This window comes from Labrus mixtus, chromosome 19 (assembly GCF_963584025.1).
Source record: "Labrus mixtus chromosome 19, fLabMix1.1, whole genome shotgun sequence".
Classification (NCBI taxonomy): Eukaryota; Metazoa; Chordata; class Actinopteri; order Labriformes; family Labridae; genus Labrus; species Labrus mixtus.
Genome location: NC_083630.1, coordinates 2,792,161 through 2,810,028, shown reverse-complemented (window position 1 = coordinate 2,810,028; position 17,868 = coordinate 2,792,161). Strand labels below are relative to the sequence as shown.

The 17,868-nt window shown below is 45.8% G+C and overlaps 1 protein-coding gene across 2 annotated transcripts in view; it reads right to left on the bottom strand.

Annotated features, from left to right (window-relative positions):
* prkdc (protein kinase, DNA-activated, catalytic subunit) overlaps positions 1–17,868 on the bottom strand; it is a 44,232-nt gene that overhangs the window by 12,544 nt on the left and 13,820 nt on the right. Inside the window, exons 31-59 of one of the 2 annotated variants that reach the window (XM_061064856.1) lie at positions 17,553–17,783; positions 15,954–16,180; positions 15,665–15,873; positions 15,423–15,555; positions 13,803–13,961; positions 13,492–13,695; positions 12,995–13,183; positions 12,670–12,774; positions 12,409–12,576; positions 10,537–10,664; positions 10,226–10,433; positions 8,042–8,220; positions 7,787–7,955; positions 7,641–7,706; positions 7,493–7,556; positions 6,790–6,938; positions 6,473–6,613; positions 5,962–6,084; positions 5,673–5,816; positions 5,439–5,590; positions 5,197–5,328; positions 4,037–4,148; positions 3,735–3,859; positions 3,490–3,639; positions 3,107–3,280; positions 2,016–2,114; positions 1,053–1,263; positions 794–968; positions 468–674 (exon numbers count right to left, since the gene is read on the bottom strand). In XM_061064856.1, coding sequence (XP_060920839.1) covers positions 468–674; positions 794–968; positions 1,053–1,263; positions 2,016–2,114; positions 3,107–3,280; positions 3,490–3,639; positions 3,735–3,859; positions 4,037–4,148; positions 5,197–5,328; positions 5,439–5,590; positions 5,673–5,816; positions 5,962–6,084; positions 6,473–6,613; positions 6,790–6,938; positions 7,493–7,556; positions 7,641–7,706; positions 7,787–7,955; positions 8,042–8,220; positions 10,226–10,433; positions 10,537–10,664; positions 12,409–12,576; positions 12,670–12,774; positions 12,995–13,183; positions 13,492–13,695; positions 13,803–13,961; positions 15,423–15,555; positions 15,665–15,873; positions 15,954–16,180; positions 17,553–17,783 — 4,533 coding nt within the window. The remainder of the gene's footprint in view (positions 1–467; positions 675–793; positions 969–1,052; positions 1,264–2,015; positions 2,115–3,106; positions 3,281–3,489; positions 3,640–3,734; positions 3,860–4,036; positions 4,149–5,196; positions 5,329–5,438; positions 5,591–5,672; positions 5,817–5,961; positions 6,085–6,472; positions 6,614–6,789; positions 6,939–7,492; positions 7,557–7,640; positions 7,707–7,786; positions 7,956–8,041; positions 8,221–10,225; positions 10,434–10,536; positions 10,665–12,408; positions 12,577–12,669; positions 12,775–12,994; positions 13,184–13,491; positions 13,696–13,802; positions 13,962–15,422; positions 15,556–15,664; positions 15,874–15,953; positions 16,181–17,552; positions 17,784–17,868) is intronic. The other variant, XM_061064857.1, reaches the window with a different exon arrangement.

Genomic DNA, 17,868 nt, shown 5'->3' with positions numbered 1-17,868 from the left:
TGTCCTGTGACTTCAAAAGGAGAAGGGAGGAGAATATTGGAGAAAGTGGGATTTATGCAAAGATAAAGACTCCTAAATATATCTTTTTTTCATTAGAATGTACCATCCATTATGTACTGTACCTGTGCCTTTTACATTCTTGTATTTGATCTTATTCATACTGTCTTGCCCAAGTCCTCACTTGTTCTGTGTTTCTTGTAAAACAAAGATGAAAAATAAAGTATACATTTAAAAAAAAAAAAAGCTTGTGCTTGACGGCTTCGTGCGTGACTCGAAAGCGAGGTAAGAGAGGGTTTGGAGGTGTGTCTCTGGAGGAGAGCGGAGGCTTCCGTATGGAGGAGGTGTGGCCTAACAGCAGTTTGTTTTGGTTTCATGATGGTGCTCAAGGACTACACCTACTGGATCAAAGAGTCGCACATCGAGTCAAGCTTTTCGATCAGATGGAGGAGTGGAGTACATGTGCTCACCTCTGGTGCGACTATCCACCTCGTCTGATGTCGATGCAGTCAGACGCCTCAGACCGAACCCTTCTCCCACGGGTCTCCTGGCTGCAGTCCGTCTCTCTATTTTCTTATCAAACACCATCAGTGACGACAGAGACTCGGAGCCGAGCGAGTACTCAGCCAGAGTGTCCACGCTGCTGCCCGTCAGCCAGTTATACGTCGTGCTCCGACCTGAGGACGAGACAAACGTGCAGAATCAAACTCTCTAACTGCACAGCTACAAGTTCAGCACACGTGTCGGCATCTCTGCAGATCTGCTTTAATACAATGACGTTGATTTAATGTCACACCTGCAGCTTGCGTCTGCGAGAACTCTAAAGTAGTCTGAGTCGCTCTGAGCTTCCCCTTCATGGATCCAGACTGAGACGCCGCCACGCTCTCTGGACCCTGAGAGTTTTGAGTTTCAACAAACATGGGCGTCATCACCGTGCTCCTGAAGCGCCAGTTAGAATCGATCACATAGTCCTGCAGGGAGGAAGTGACATTTTATCATGAAAGCATCATCAGAAACTCACTAATACAAATCTGACAGACTGGAGTTTGTCTGACCTGGAAGGTGCACTCTGACAGAGGGTACTCGAACATGTTCCTGCTGAAGTCTGGACTCTGACTCGTGGTCTCCAGCAGCAGATTGGTGGCCAAACTTAAGAAACATCTCTCTATGTGACAGGAGTACAGAGAGCCGAGCACAGACAACATCCGCTCCAGGGTCGCAGTGGGAAGACGTTTCTCCTGACTCCAGAAGTTACGGACATAAAGTCTAAAGACAAAACAGACGGAAGGAGTCACTCTCTCTCCTCACGCATTCAATCAGATATATCCATCCATTATCTACAGTTTGTCACTTTTACTGTTTGGGGTCGCAAAGGACCGATCCTAGCTGTTATTGGGTGAGAGGCGGGGTTACACCCTGGACTGTTCACCAGCCAATCACAGAGCTGACAACCAGCCACACTCACACCTACAGACAATTTAGAGTCAGCAGTTAACCTAACGAGCATGTCTTTGGACTGTGAGAGGAAGACGGAGAACCAGGAGAGAACCCACACATGAACGAGGAGAACATGCAAACACAGAGAGACTCCTGAAGGACGGGGATTCAAACCAGGAACCTCCTCACAGAGAGACTCCTGAAGAACGGGGATTCAAACCAGGAACCTCCTCACAGAGAGACTCCTGTCAGACGGGGATTCAAACCAGGAACCTCCTCACAGAGAGACTCCTGTCAGACGGGGATTCAAACCAGGAACCTCCTCACAGAGAGGCTCCTGACAGACGGGGATTCAAACCAGGAACCTCCTCACAGAGAGACTCCTGTCAGACGGGGATTCAAACCAGGAACCTCCTCGCTGTGAGGGGACAGAGCTAACCACTGCACCACAGTGTAGCCTCAGATACAATCAAATGAAAAGTCAGTACACAGTGCACTGTGTTTATTATACAATCATTGGACGGGGGTTCAGTGGCAGTAGATACTCATTAATAAATCAGGATGAGATGTTTGGTACTCACTGAAGGGCCTGGTTCTCTTCAGAGAGTCCTCGAAGCAGACTTTCTTTAGCTGCATTCAAAACCTCCACTGAGGTGTCGTCTTCCATGCTCTCTGCATCACTGGAACAATTCAAACAGACAACATTCATTTAAAGCTCCTGAAAGGAAAGTTCAGTTTGTGTTGATTATGGCGCCCCCCTGTGGCCAGAGGGGTACCTCATTTCTCTGTGCTGTACGTGTGTTAGTGGTTTTTCTGTCAAAAATCTCATCCTCATGTCTTTTAACAGTCAAAAGTTGCACTCTCTGCAAATCATTGTGGACAAGGTGTAAAAAAAGTTTCTGCAGAGCTGTGTAGAAATAATCAAAAGTCCTGTTTGCTTCTGTAGATCTTACAAGGCATCAATATTAATGTCAGTGTTTCAAACTGCTCCTCACACTTTGAGTAACAATACGACTGTTTTAGAAGTCAGGTTGAATTCCAGCTTGATTGTGAGCCCTTAGTCGTGAACAGTGAGGCCCGACGGAGCGATCACGTTCTGATCAGCCGCTCTAGACCGGTCGGATGATTTTCTGTTTTCACCCTGTTTTTTTACCTGCATCAACTGAGAGACAGCGTCCTAAGTCACCATGGTAACAGGAGGCAAACCTGTTTCATGTGTCTTCCCCCTCCCATCATGAAAGCTGGATGTCTGCAGATATTTCCTGCAGACATCCAGCTTTCATTATTAGCCGCTCGCTAGCTTGTGTTCATCGGTGATGCTGTGTGTGTGTGTGTGTGTGTGTGTGTGTGTGTGTGTGTGTGTGTGTGTGGGGGAGAGATAGAGAGAGTGAGAGGGGTTTTGCTGCTGCTGGTTTTTGCAGTCGAACAGTGTTAGCTGACAATCCAACACGACTTTTTCTACAGTTGTACAGAGTACGCCAAGCTTTAACCTACTACACATGCTGAATGCACAGTGATCACTAAAAGCAAAGTGACGGTTTTATGAATCTATTTGCAGCCTTGTCAGTTTGTCACTTTCTATGGAATCTACCTGACCCTGGTCTGTTGTTAAAAGTGTAGTGTTGGGTCAAATGAAAAGAAATGGTGGCCTTCTAGAGAAGGCTGAGAGTACCTGTAGTTGTCTTGTATCCACATGAGGATGTCGTACATCCTCTCTCTGCACACGGGGGAGGGGTGAGAGGTAAACGCTGTGACGGCCGACAGAAGCTCCTGAAGCTGAACGGGCGTCAACAGAGCGACGATCTTATGGATGATATCCAGACACACTCTCTGCCGCGCTTCATCCCTGCAGGGACACAACGAGAGTAATGAGCAGGATCATGTTTTCAAAATGTAAATCTGTAAATTCATTCAGATATGCAGCGTAACAGATTTTTTATCTGGCTGTTCAGCGACAGGACTTTACTCTAACGTCTGGATTCTCATGAAGCAAACTAATCCTGGAGACAGACGTCAAACATGCAGATCAGTGAGGAGGTCATCATCAGGACTGACCTGTGGCTCATCATCTGACTGAAGCCGGAGGTCTTCAGCTGCAGAAAGATGTCAGGGATGACTTCTGCTCGGCTCAGCACGCACTCCAAACAGAGAGTCTTTAAGAGGCCGTGAAGCTTCGGCAGCAGGTAGAACACATGGTTCACAAAGCTGGAGAACACAAATGAAGCTGCGGTTATAACCAGGTTAGGGGTTTTATAAAACTAGTATCACAGCAGGAAGCGTCAGACTTCACACAAACTGACCGATCCATAAAGGGAGGAAAGTGTTTGGAAACTTTGTTCAAACAAACGATGAACTTGTCGTCCATATCTTTCTTCTTCAGGTTTGTTATTTTACTCGTAGCAAGATTCAGAAGTTCCTGATGAAGCTGAGAAAGAATCAAACAAGAAACTAAATTAACCGTCATGACAGAAAAGAAAGATGAAATGGTGAAGTAAAGATGCTGTCATAGATCTATAATCTGTTCTACTAAGGTGTCTTCAGTTCTCTACATAATTAAAATAAATAAAATGTAACTTAGTAGAAGTGGTGAAAGAGTCATTACGTCGTCCATTTCAGTCATGTTCTTCAGGATGAGGCCGATGATCTCGGCAGCGGCTGCGTAGACTTCTTTGTACCTCACAAAGGACAGGTTGTTGGTGAGACACTGGATGTACCTGCAGGACACAAAGACAGGATGTGAAGTCATAACAAAGGCAGTTTCTGAGTGACGACACTTCTGAGGGGAGGTGATCGAGTAGTAGTATTTATTCTGCAGAAAGTCAGAGTGAGCTGATGTGAGAACTCAGCAGGATATAATCAGGAGAATTCACCTGGAGTCAGTGGGAGGGGGTGGTGATGTTTATTCCCTGTGATCACTGCACGACCATAGACTGTCTGCACGCCACCTCTACGACCTCCGAGCACGTAATTAAAGGGGAGGTAGAGCAACCGCCCGGTCCAGTGGGGATGAGTGCTAGTCCAGAACAGGACACCACACCCTCTTTCTAAGATCTCTCTTTGAATAGTTGTGTAAAGTCACTAGGGGTCATGTGGTGGGTTATGTCGTATCAGCGCTGTCACTACCAGGAGCTTGCATGTACGGCGCCTGCAGCCTGGGGCCGTTGAAGGTGGCGATGCTGTTTGGGCTGTGAAGGCCATGTACTAAAGAAGGTTAAGATATAAAGGCACTGCATGAGGGCGTGCATGTTGGGGAAGTGACTCTGGAACTCACTGTCCGGCCTTTGTGAGGTGTCGGGGGACTAATTGGAACAAAACTATGTTGAAGGGAGGTTCCTACTTCATAACCCTGGTGGTGTCCTCACTCTGCTCTCAATCAGCCTACACAGATAAGTTGTGGGAGCCAGAAGCTCCATGTGGAGGGTGGGTAGTATCTGCATCGCCATACCTGGACCTCGCAACAACAATATCGGTTTCAAAATACCTGTAATATTCTACACCACACACACACACACACACACACACACACACACACACACACACACACACACACACACACACACACACACACACACACACACACACACACACACACACACACACACACACACACACACACACACACACACACACACACACACACACACACACACACACACACACACACACACACACACACACACACACACACACACACACACACACACACACACACACACACACACACACACACACACACACACACACACATTCTATGTCTCTCACATGTCGTATTGGATTCCACAGGAGGCGTCATAAGCAGGGAGGTTGTTGGCGAGGATGATTCCCAGCAGCTGGAGTCCTACAGAGTTATCTTTACTGTTCGGGTCAGCGCCGCAGAATCTATCATAGATCAAACTAGAAGGAATGAAAGAGAAACTTTAATGCACATGAACTGGTCACTTTCAGTGAGCTGCAGGCTTTTTGTGAAACGCACATGGACACTTGAGTGGGTGTGATGGAGCGACCTGTAAGGTACATGCAGACAGTCTTTCCAGCACTCCACCAGCGTGCGGATGACCTCCAGGTTGTGTCTGAAGACGGCTCTCTTAGAGTGAAAGCTGTGCTTCATCAGGAACTCCAGCAGACGGTTAGCCAGCACCTCGTCTCTGGGGTTTCCCTGAGTCAAAAGAATGATGATTAATGGGGCTCTGGCGAGAAGAGACGAGAAGGACACTGATCAAGGCTGAATTATTAGCCACCTTGGGGCTGGCGATGCTCGTCCAGGAGAGCACTATGACCACGACTTCCACCACCATGAAGTGAATCCCCTCTCCTCCGTTGTTTCCAGACACAACAAGCTGCAGCAGCGGCCCGAGCCAGTGTTTGGCGTACGGTCGAAACACCTGGACGATCAGCGATAAAGATCCACACACAGATGCACACAGAGGGAACACGAGAGAAGCAGAGAAGGGAGGGATAAAGGGTTAAAGACTGCAGAGGAGAGGAGGAGAGACAGCGAATACATACATCGTGTGGAGGAGCATGTACCTCCTCTGTGTTGATGATGAGCTTTGAGATGAACAGTCTGATGTTCAGAGGTGTGGACGGATTCGAGAGCTTTGTGTGGAGAAACTTCATCCACGGTGGAAGATCACTGGGCGTGTTTCCCTGCTTCAGAATCAGAATCTGATTTATTGGCCAGGTATGCTTACACACACAAGGAATTTAACTTTGGTGAACTGTGCTCTCTTATGTACAGGTACAACATTAAATATCAACAATAAACATAATAAGAAAAGACTAATGACATGACTAAATATGAAACAGTGCAGTGGTGAATAGTGCAAAAGATGCTGAAGTAAAATGTAGTTATGTGACAGATGGGTCAATTAAGATGTCAATTACAGTATTTACATAAATAAGTGTGCTTATATTATCATTTAAATTAAATAATATATATATATATATATATATATATACACACAAACATATTTGTTTGAGAGAGCGTGTTAGACAGAAAAGGTAACACCCTCTCTTTCACTCTTTTAGAAGCACTGACCTGTTCCACTTTCGGGGTGATGTTGTTCTTCTGCATGTGTCCAATCAGAGCAGCCATCGACGCCATGCACTCATGCTGATTCAGCTCGTCCATCTCTAGATCCACCGATGCATGCTGGGACAGATTTGTCTCCTCTGTCTCCTAAACGAATAACAAAAAGTCTCATCAGCATCGATACCAGATGAAGTTTGAAGACATTTTGAAGCTTTGCAGGAGTTTTCCTCTTGGCAGGATGGTGAATCCTCTGAAACTATTTTTAAGACACTCAACATGTTAATAATCAAAAAAAAATCACACGGCATGCTCTTTTCACTGACTCTCTGGGCCACGCTGCGTCTGTGTCCGTCAGGGTTTTGCGAGCTGAAGGAGAAGCTCTGGACTCCGGTGGAGAAGTCAAACTGACTCATCTCCTCGCTCAGGCTGCTGTCGGCCATGTACGACTGAGAGGACAGATACACCGGAGCGTCTGTGGAAAACACAACAGGACAAACGTGAATGTTCATGATCAAACTGGAGATACAGCTCTCTAAAGCTCCCTAATAATCTACATTCACATCCTCTCCTTCTAGTGGGGGAGAAACTCAGCCTGCAGTCAAACTCTGTTGTTAACCCAAGAAGTCAAGCAAGAGGACTCCTATGTCTCTTACGCCCAAAAACCCGCGACTGACGATATTTGCAAGTGACTTTACAGAAAAACAAGCCCAAAGTCACTTATAACAAGCAGACCTGGCAACACTGCCAAGGAGGTGTAGCTTGCTTGAGCAGAGTACGGAGGGCTCACCCTGGTCAAACAAACTGGACTCTGGGGGTCAAAAGGTGCTTCGGTATGGTACAGATTGCCTAGTGTCAGTGCAGCTAAGACTCTAAACAAACAAACAAAAGGTTTAAAAATAGCTGAATAACCCTTTAATGTTGTGAGCAGACCTTTTTCATTTCAGAGTAAGACTTATTCCTTTACAATAAAAGATTCAGATTGTAGACGGAATGTACAGAGAAATAACGTTTTCAGCTGCTGAATACCTCCATTCTCCTCGTTCACTTCCCTTCGGATCATCACGTACTTCTTCTTTCTCTCGAGTGGGACCTACATGGAGTGAAAACACACATCATGAGCATGCCTCTGACAGTAAACAGTCCAACAAACCGGAATGTTAACACAAACACAGACCTCGATCTCAATGGGGAAGTTGTAGATCCTCCCGACGTCGATGATGTTTTCCAGAATGAACTGATTCTGTAGAGGAAGAGGAAACCATGAAGTGGACACATTCAGATGTTCCCGTGTTGGATAGTATCGTAGGCGGCTGGCAGTACCTTCTCGGGTTTCTCGCTGAAGAGGAAGCCGTGGTAGAATTTGGGCTCGCTGAAGCTGCAGCTGATGACGGTGATGGCACAGTTATAGGCAGCGCAGTGAAAGTGTCTCCTCAGCTCGAGCAGCTGAGTCTCACCCGCCATGTTCTCAGTGAACGCCTCAAAACATGACCTGAAGAAACAAAGCCATCCATTATTCATAGAACACTACTGTGACGAGGTTTCACATCGCTGTCATGTCATCTCTCAGAGTCCTACTTGATCAACATCTTGGACAGCTCGTTGCCCTCCGTCTTCTCCGAGCGGCAGTGCGCCTGGTTGATGCGAGACTCCTTTGAGTAAACTTCTTCTTTAGGAAGTCGAGAATAAAGCAGCTCCATCAGCTTGAAGCAGCCGGTCTTCTTCAGCAACTGAGTCTCAAACTCTGAAACATTTGACTGGAAGGAAATAAAAAGTGAGAAGTGTTTCCCTCCTCTCAAACACATCGTGCTGACTTTAAGCTGCAAGGTTACTGACAAACATTTGAAGTGAACATGAAGTGTGGTGCTTTTATTTTGAAGGTGGACAAACTTTAGTGTGGTGCTTTTATTTTGAAGGTGGACAAACTGAAGTGTGGTGCTTTTATTTTGAAGGTAGACAAACTGAAGTGCGGTGCTTTTATTTTGAAGGTGGTCAAACTGAAGTGTGGTGTTTTGTATTGACGAGCTGTTGACTCAGATCTCAACACTCAGGGCCAGATTTACTAAAGGTTTGCGTGTCTTAAAACGTGTGCAAACTTGATACCACCAGCAAAAAAAGTGCTATCTGATCTACTAACAACATGCAGTGAGGATTGCATCTTTCAAATGAGCAAAACAACACGCATTGTCCATTTAGTACATTTGACTTAATGAATATTCAATATGGGGCGTTTCTGCCCTAACGTGCAAAATACTGGGAGGAGAAAATGCAAACAAGTTAAGTTAGTACACGCGTTGAGATTTACCAAACCTGACAAAAACTGAGGTGATTGTGACGGTGTCTGTATTTATCACCTTTGAAAGGAACGTGCTAATCAAGGAGCACAGTGTTACACACAACAGACTGCTGTTATTGAAGTTAGGAGGAGACATAGGTACAATAAAAGAAGACATAAAGAAGAAGTATTTACATCTTTCAAATGACAGAAAAATAAATGGCATGCATTTATTTTTTATTTGATTCAATATTCTAATCGTTAAGGAAGAGAAACACCATGATTAAACTACAAGCTATTGTTGCCATATATCCAAACAAAACTGAACATCCACAGCCTCTGAATTCTATAGAATTTCAACATTGATATTTATGTCTTCCTATTTCCCTCTTTTCGCCAACATTACATTTTAAACTGGGATTTCCTTTTTCTCGGGTCGCACGTCTCTCCCCCCGCTCGCCCCCTCTGGTGCGCTCCTCTCCATAGTGCGCACGTCTCCTCCCTCTAAAGCCCGCCGCTGCTACTCTGTAGGACGCTTGGATTGGGGGACCTCACCGCTGTTTGTTCCCCCGTCTTCGATGCCTCTTTCCAGAGCATTTATGTCCAATCAGACACAGCGCTGGCCAGCTGTCTGGAGCACAACAACGGCCCGAGTGTAGAGCGCTCCTGTGCCACAGAGGACACAGCTCGCACCTCCTGCGCCACAGAGGACACAGCTCGCACCTCCTGCGCAATGTATGACACTTCATTCTTAAGATCAAGGGAAGAAAAGAGAGGCCCTGTTTAATGCCGAATTTAATATTTTCTTATAAGCAAAATGTTCTTTGTAATATTCAGATTTATCTCCTATAACTAGAAAGTATTGTGCGTTTATTTGCCTCTCCCACTAATACCTATTTTGCGCTTGCAGTCATCCTGCTTTCTGCAAAAACGCAAAAACCTAACTTAAATAGTACCGCCTCCACAAGGTTTGCACCTGTTGTCATTCACGCGCAAAACGCCCACCAACCAAACGTGCAAACTTTTGGAGTGAACACGCAATTTAGTACTCTTTAATTGAGAGCTTAGTAAATCTGGCCCTTAGAGACTCGTCAATAAATGTCTTGTGGTGAGCTGAATAAAGTTTTTCTCTGTTGTTGAAACAGGTCAAAGGTCAACATTTCAATCATAATGTGGATATTATCAATGCTCTGTTATCTCCACTTTATAAAACAAGCTAACAAGCGAACACGCTCTGCTGAGGGAGGGGAGAGAGGGTCAGTGCTGTGTAGCGCCCCACTCCTCATTCCTCACCCGTCCATGGACGCAGCAGGGTTAAACTGTGTGTGTGTGTGTGTGTGTGTGTGTGTGTGTGTGTGTGTGTGTGTGTGTGTGTGTGTGTGTGTGTGTGTGTGTGTGTGTGTGTCAGCAGATCATTCTATATACGCCGACAGTGTGTGTCTTCATGTCTTTATTCCTGTATCTGTATAAATACTTCAGAAGCACACCTTAGTGAAGCGGCTGAGCAGTAGAGCCGTTATGTCGGAGACGTTTGCCACAAAGAAGTCGTTGAGGGCTTTGCTGCTGCAGTGAGAGGACAGAGGCAGCAGGACTCTCTCCATCATGGCCTGAAGCATGGAGCTCATGGGCACGTCACCCTGATCGATCACCTGATACACGGCACACAGCAGCTGCAGCTGACGCTCAACACTCGACCTGCTCGCACATCCACAGAGAGATGGAGGAACAGTAGACGCTCGTGTGAAATCTAAAACAACAATTAAAGAATCTGTTACATTACTGTGAAGGCTGCACTCACCGCTTAGCAATCCTCTGGAAGCAGGTTTGGAAGCTCTCCTCCATGATGTGCTTTTTGTCTCGACACAGAATCAGTGCCATCAGTTTGAGCAGCAGAGGACTCTGAGAGAGCTCCAGGGCGTCCAGCAGCTGCAGACAAAAAAGAATCAAAGCTCAGTCCAATGTTAAACCTCTCAGGAGTCATCAGATTTCACTTTCAGTACTACATGCAACAGACAGCACAACACCGTCTGGATGCACAGCAAAACAAACCGTCTGCAGAGATGGCAGGAGCTCAAAGTTTGAGGCTTTCACGCTCAGCCCGCCCGTGTTTGCTCCTCGTTGGGGAGCAACATCACACAATCTCAGACCTATTTAAACCTGATTTTTTAAATGTGCATGACTGATAGTACATATTTTCATGGATTCATTCATCTTGATAATTTTGTGGATATATCTTTAAATTGTGTCAACCATCTAAGAGTAATTCTTCTTTTAGGTTTGTGAAGCTGTAATACATATGTGTTAGAGACCTCATAGCAGCAGAGTTATATTTGGATTGAAGAGTCTGTTGTGAGCTGAAAAGGAAATGTGACTCTGAGACTAAAGAAATGTATTTGTCTGATATTTAAGAGTCAGTGTGATGTCTTCTTTCTAGTCTTTTAGAGATGTAACGAAGCAGCCAGGAATTTGTGGGCTGTACCTTCTAGTAGAATATAATCAACACTGTGAAGATGAAGACTTGGCCACTTTGCCCATGTTTGTCAATGATTGCCAGCGATTGTGAGATCTTGATCAGCATGGGTCAGCTATGGTCTGCACTTTGTCAGCCATGTGTGTTGTGTTTCTATATTGTCTGACCATGGCTGAATAATTCTAAGATGATCCACAGTCTGTTTCACGATTTCATCATTGTTCATTTAAAGGTCCCATATTATGCTTTTTCTGGTTTTATATGCTCTTTAGTGTGTTTTCCAAGTGTCCTGTGCATGTTTAGACACATCTATGTGCAAAAATTCAAAGTCCGCGGAAACGCGGCTTCTCCTACGTCCTCCTGTTAGCTGTAGCATTAGCTGCATGTAACGCTCAGTTCTAGACCCCCTCGAAAAAAATGTGTCAGTGCGGCGTCATTGTCAGTGTGATATCACTGATCTAAGTCCATTGGCTCGTTGTGGCAAGCCCAGCAGCTGCTGAGCAACTGACCAATAACGACAGAGCGGATCGGTAGACCAATCAGAGCAGACTTGGCCCACGTGGGGTCTAACAGTGGGGGCACAGCAGAGTGCAGCTGACGGACTCAGAGCGGAGAGGGAGCAAGGAGGAGCAGTACATGAAAACAGACACTTTTTTCTGACTTTATCTATTGTGAACGTACAAAAGTAGGAACATATATTAAATATACAAACCCCAAAAAGGGCATAATATGGGCTCTTTAATACAGAAACAACCCCCACCTAACAACGACTAAAGACGGGACGACTCTCAGCAAGATCGTGCATATGACACGTCTGAAACACACACAGATCTGACCTCTCACTTGACATACTCAGTCTGGAGATGAACTGCACACTATTTCAGCTTCTAGTTTCTGTCTTCACCTGTGTTGCAGAAACATCTGCAGGAGGACGCCTCAAACGGAGAAAACGTTCCACACAAGATATGAGAGCAGCGGACATTAGCTGATGGCTCGCCGTCGGTTGTGTGAATCCTTGAAAATAAATCCTCACTCTCGCCCTGTTCAGTGTCATGTTCAGTCCAGCTCCAGTCAATTAGTTAACATAGTTATCATGTTTAATATATGTGAAGGGGCGGCCTGACTCCCAGGTTCAAACTGTAAGTTAAACATTAGACACTTACCACATCAGAGATAGAGACAGGTGAGGCGGCTCTTTACCTTTCTGACACAGTCCATGTAGTTGTTGCGGTGCAGCGAGCCTTTAGCGAACTCGTCAGACGTCATGGGGAAGTGCGAGGCCACCAGAGCGTCCAGAGATCTCTGCAGCTCAGAGAGCGGCTCGTCAGGTAGGGAGGTGAGGAACGGCAACACCAGCAGGGCCTGACTCTGAGGAGGTCAGAGAATACACCATCGTTTTTTAAATCTGTGACATATGATGTGACGTCGTCATGGTGAATGAACAAACAAGCTCTCTGTTACCTTTAGATTCAGCGGCAGATTCATGTCAACCAGGAGCAGAGTGAAAGTGGAAAACACGGGTCTGAACGCCTCGTGGTTGATATCAGAGCAGACAGACGAGTCGATCTGACAGGAGAGGGAGAACATGCTCATTACGTTCATTTATGTTCAAAGGAAATTACTAATCACAAGTCATTTATTCAGGGATGCACCAGATGCAGATTTTTGGAAAAAAACATCTTCATCAGACGACATGAGTCCCATAATAACCCCAAGTGGTTGCTGTCCTTTATTAAATGATGAAACAGGTGGTTGTACCAGTGGATGTGCAGAAGCCTGATTTTACCTGCAGGAGTTTGGAGAGCAGCAGAAGCGTGGCGGTTTTGCTCTCTGCGGTTGCAGACGGCCCCTCCCACCACGACTGCAGACTGTTCCATCTCTTCAGCACCTCGTCCACCAGCTGCTTCCCCTGAGTCTTCCTCACAGAGCGCTCTCTGAAGCTGTGGTCCAACATGCCGTTCAGCAACACACTCACCTGGAGACAAATACAAACCGGGGGGGGGGGAGACACAGCTCAGGCACAGCAGACAGATAATGCTGAAAGTATCACTATCACTTGTGAGGCTTTTCAATATTTACATTTCTACTAATATTTATGAATTAATATCGGTGCTCAGAACTATCAATGGTTACTGCAGAAATGATTAAATGCTGCTAAACTACAACCTAATAATTGCAGCATCACTTCCACCACTTCACATTGCACAATGTGTTTTTGAAGTAGAATGAATCTCTTGCAAACAGCAAACATTTTGAAAACCAGAGGAGTGCGAGCTGTAGTACCATGGTCTGGTTTAGAGAGGAAGCCCTCATGAGGTGTGGGACGGTGGTGCTTAGACGTCTCAGCAGCTCGGTGTTGATGGTCGTCTGGAAGAGGCTGTAGAAGTACTCGCCGTGTGAGAAGCTCATGAAGTTATGACTGTGACTTCCAGATATGGGCACGGAGAGCATGATGGTGTTCAGCAACAAATCCACCAGCTGCTCACTCTGCACAAACACAGACAACAGACAACAGACAACAGGAGGCGTTTTAAAATTCAAAAACGCCTCCTGTTGTCTTTCATCTCTAATCCAGTTCAAAGAGAGTCACTGACCTGTTCACTCAGAGAGAAGGAGAGCTGCAGCAGGCCGTCAGCCAGTCTTTTAGTGTTGATGTCCAAAGATGGAAGAGCCTTCCTGTCCTCACCCGGAGCGATTCCTTTATACACGGTCATCAGGAGTCTGGAGCCCAGGGATTTGGCATAAACGGCATCCTTTGAATCGACAAGATACACAAACAAATCATAAATAGACTTGAGCTTGTATATTTCTTTTCTAGTCTTCTGACTACTCAAAGCTCTTTTACATCGCAGGTCACACCTACACATTCACACACTGATGGTAGAGGCTGCTGAGTAAAGAGTCCATCAGTATTAACTCATCCATTCATACACATTCACACATTGATGGTAGAGGCTGCTGAGTAAAGAGTCCATCTGTATTAACTCATCCATTCATACACATTCACACACTGATGGTAGAGGCCGCTGTGTAAAGAGTCCATCAGTATTAACTCATCCATTCATACACATTCACACACTGATGGTAGAGGCTGCTGAGTAAAGAGTCCATCTGTATTAACTCATCCATTCATACACATTCACACACTGATGGTAGAGGCTGCTGTATAAAGAGTCCATCAGTATTAACTCATCCATTCATACACATTCACACACTGATGGTAGAGGCTGCTGAGTAAAGACTCCATCAGTATTAACTCATCCATTCATACACATTCACACACTGATGGTAGAGGCTGCTGAGTAAAGAGTCCATCAGTATTAACTCATCCATTCATACACATTCACACACTGATGGTAGAGGCTGCTGAGTAAAGAGTCCATCAGTATTAACTCATCCATTCATACACTGATGGTAGAGGCTGCTGAGTAAAGACTCCATCAGTATTAACTCATCCATTCATACACATTCACACACTGATGGTAGAGGCTGCTGTGTAAAGAGTCCATCAGTATTAACTCATCCATTCATACACATTCACACACTGATGGTAGAGGCTGCTGAGTAAAGAGTCCATCAGTATTAACTCTAGCAACTTGGGGTTAAGTGTCTTGCCGAAGGACACATCGGACATGTAGCTGAAGGAGCTGGGGAACGAACCCCTGAACTTCCAGTTGAGAGACGACCGACTCTACCACTGAGCCACAGCCGCCCGAACAAACATGTGGCAGCTGCTTCTTAAGATTTATTTTTGGGCTTTGTATGCCTCTACATTTCAGAGATAGGCCAGTATAGTGTCAGAAACAGGAGAGAGAGAGGGGGGGGGAATGAAGGGAACATGCAGGAAAGGAGACACGTCAGACTCGAACCAGGGCCGTCCGCTCTCGAGGACTTAAGCCTCTGTACATGGGGCGCGCGCACTTACCGCTAGGCTGGCGGTGCCCCCAGATGCATGACCTAAGTCCATGTTGAAATATGTATATATGGACAAACACAAGCAACAAATGTTCCTGTTTAGATTAATCAGCCACAATATTCACCATTAACTAGTTGATTATTAGCATGCTAATTAGTAGCATACTGGCTGCTTATTAGTCCTCCTGATTACTGCTTATTGATAGTTAGTTAAGAAGTTGTTGAACAAGAATTCTGATCTTAATACGCTTGGCTTACTTCTACCTGATAAGGGCCGTCTCATGTCTCAGGTCACATACCTGACTGTGCAGGATGGAGACGAGGAAGCCGGCTTTGTGGATCTGTTTGCAGGAGGACAGAACCATCTCCATGTGGTCCTCATGGCTCACAGAGCTGCACTGATAGAGATCCACCGCACACAGCTCCTCCACGCTGCAGAGAGAAACGATGCAGAATCAAAAACAAGTTTCTTCAACAAGAGAGCCTTGGGAGTGAAAGAAGTCAGTCATAGCGTGCAGCTGCTGAGCGGTGATAAACAAACCTTTTACGGGAGATCTTTGTCCGCAAACTGCTTTCAATACGAGAGCAGTAAGGTGAGGCCAGCAGGGCCGTCAGTAAAGGAACACACACTTCTGGAAGCTTCTTCATCACCTCCACGTCAGCCATGTTGAAGCCAACGGAGGACGGCTCACACACCACCAGCGCCGTCAGCTCGTAAAAGGCTGGCACAAAGACGTCTTCTTCCAGGAGCTGTGGACACAGGAAACAGCACGGTAACAACAAAAAGTTAAGACTTTGATAAAGCTGGAGGGTCTGAAACTTTGTGCTACCTTCCAAAAGTCCTGGTCTGCTTTGACGAGGATCATGGCAGTGAACTCCAACAGGCGCACGATGATGGTGCACTTGCTGAAGTTGTACTGGTCCACCTCTCTGGGGCTGAAGTGAGACGTCTTCTCTCCGACCGGGAAACAGCTCTCTGCTGCCGATAGGTCCCGAGTTGACAGCTCGCTCAAGAAGAAACTTACAGCTTTCAGAAAACTCGACTTCTCTTTCAAGTCTTTAAGAAAAGGTGAGAAAAAAATAATCAGATTTTATAACGATCAGAACACAGCCAAGAGGACGTCAAGACAGATCTCATGTTAGGAAGTAGAGAGGGGGTAGAGATTTAGATATTAGGGAGAGAGAGAGAGAGAGAGAGAGAGAGAGAAAAATTAAACATAATAAACAATTCTGTAAATCCACCCTCCGTGTCCAACGGAAAACCCCAAATAATGCATGCAGAGCAGAATTAGGTCGATACTCTTTAAACATCAAAATTCAAAAGAGCTTTAAAATTTTATAACCATTTAAAAGATAGTGACCCTGACACGCTCCATTACAAAGCCCTGACCTCCAGAGAGTCTTCAGAGAGCTGCCCCCCCCAGACACCTGGTTCTGGGACTGTACCCCCAAGCACCACAGAGCTGTACATACACACACACACACACACACACACCACAGAGCTGTACACACACACACACACACACACACACACACACACACACACACACACACACACACACACACACACACACACACACACACACACACACACACACACACACACACACACACACACACACACACACACACACACACACACACACACACACACACACACACACACACACACACACACACACACACACACACACACACACACACACACACACACACACACACACACACACACACACCACAGAGCTGTACATACACACACACACACACACACACACACACCACAGAGCTGTACATACACACACACACACACACACACCACAGAGCTGTACATACACACACACACACACACACACCACAGAGCTGTACATATACACACCACAGAGCTGTACACACACACACACACACCACAGAGCTGTACATACACACACCACAGAGCTGTACATATACACCACAGAGCTGTACATACACACACACACACACACACACACCACAGAGCTGTACATATACACCACAGAGCTGTACATATACACCACAGAGCTGTACATACACACCACAGAGCTGTATCTTTATTTTATATTTCTGTAAGTCATCTGTAGTCATTTGTGAATATTTTATTAAAAGCTACCGGTAAATGAAATTATTATTATTATTTATGTATTTCCTTTCTTCTTATATTTAAAAAAGGACAGGAGTTTTAAACCCCGCCTCAGCTCCAGCTCTCAGCCTGTTGTTAGGTTGACTGAAAGTTAGACTGAGACAGGATTTCCAGCCAGTCACAGTCTGTGGTTTTACATTTTTGTCAGTTGAGTCTGATGTCTCTAAAGAGAGTGATGTAACAGCTGTCCTCTGACCTTAATGATTATGTCGCAGCCCCTAAAATCTGTCTTTAACCAGAGTCTGGGAGTAATTCACCAACGTAAGGGACTTACTGAACATGTGTTGAGGTTTCAGTATGTGCAAACTGATGAAGGTGTTGTAGCAGTCCAGAGCAGCCAGCAGCAGGTCCATCCACTGCAGGGCGGCTCTGACGCTGAAAGGACCGCTCAGGTCTCTGAGGGTGGGCTGGGAGAGGAGACCCCCGCCCTCAAACCGTGAGATCAGGAAACCGACGCCCTCTTCCTTCAGCATGCCGTCAAACCACTGAGGAGGAGACTTCTTACCTGAGGTCAGACACACGTCAAAGACAAATGCTCAGCTCACTTTTAAACCGTGTCTTATTTCTGTTCAGGAATCGTTTTATGCTGG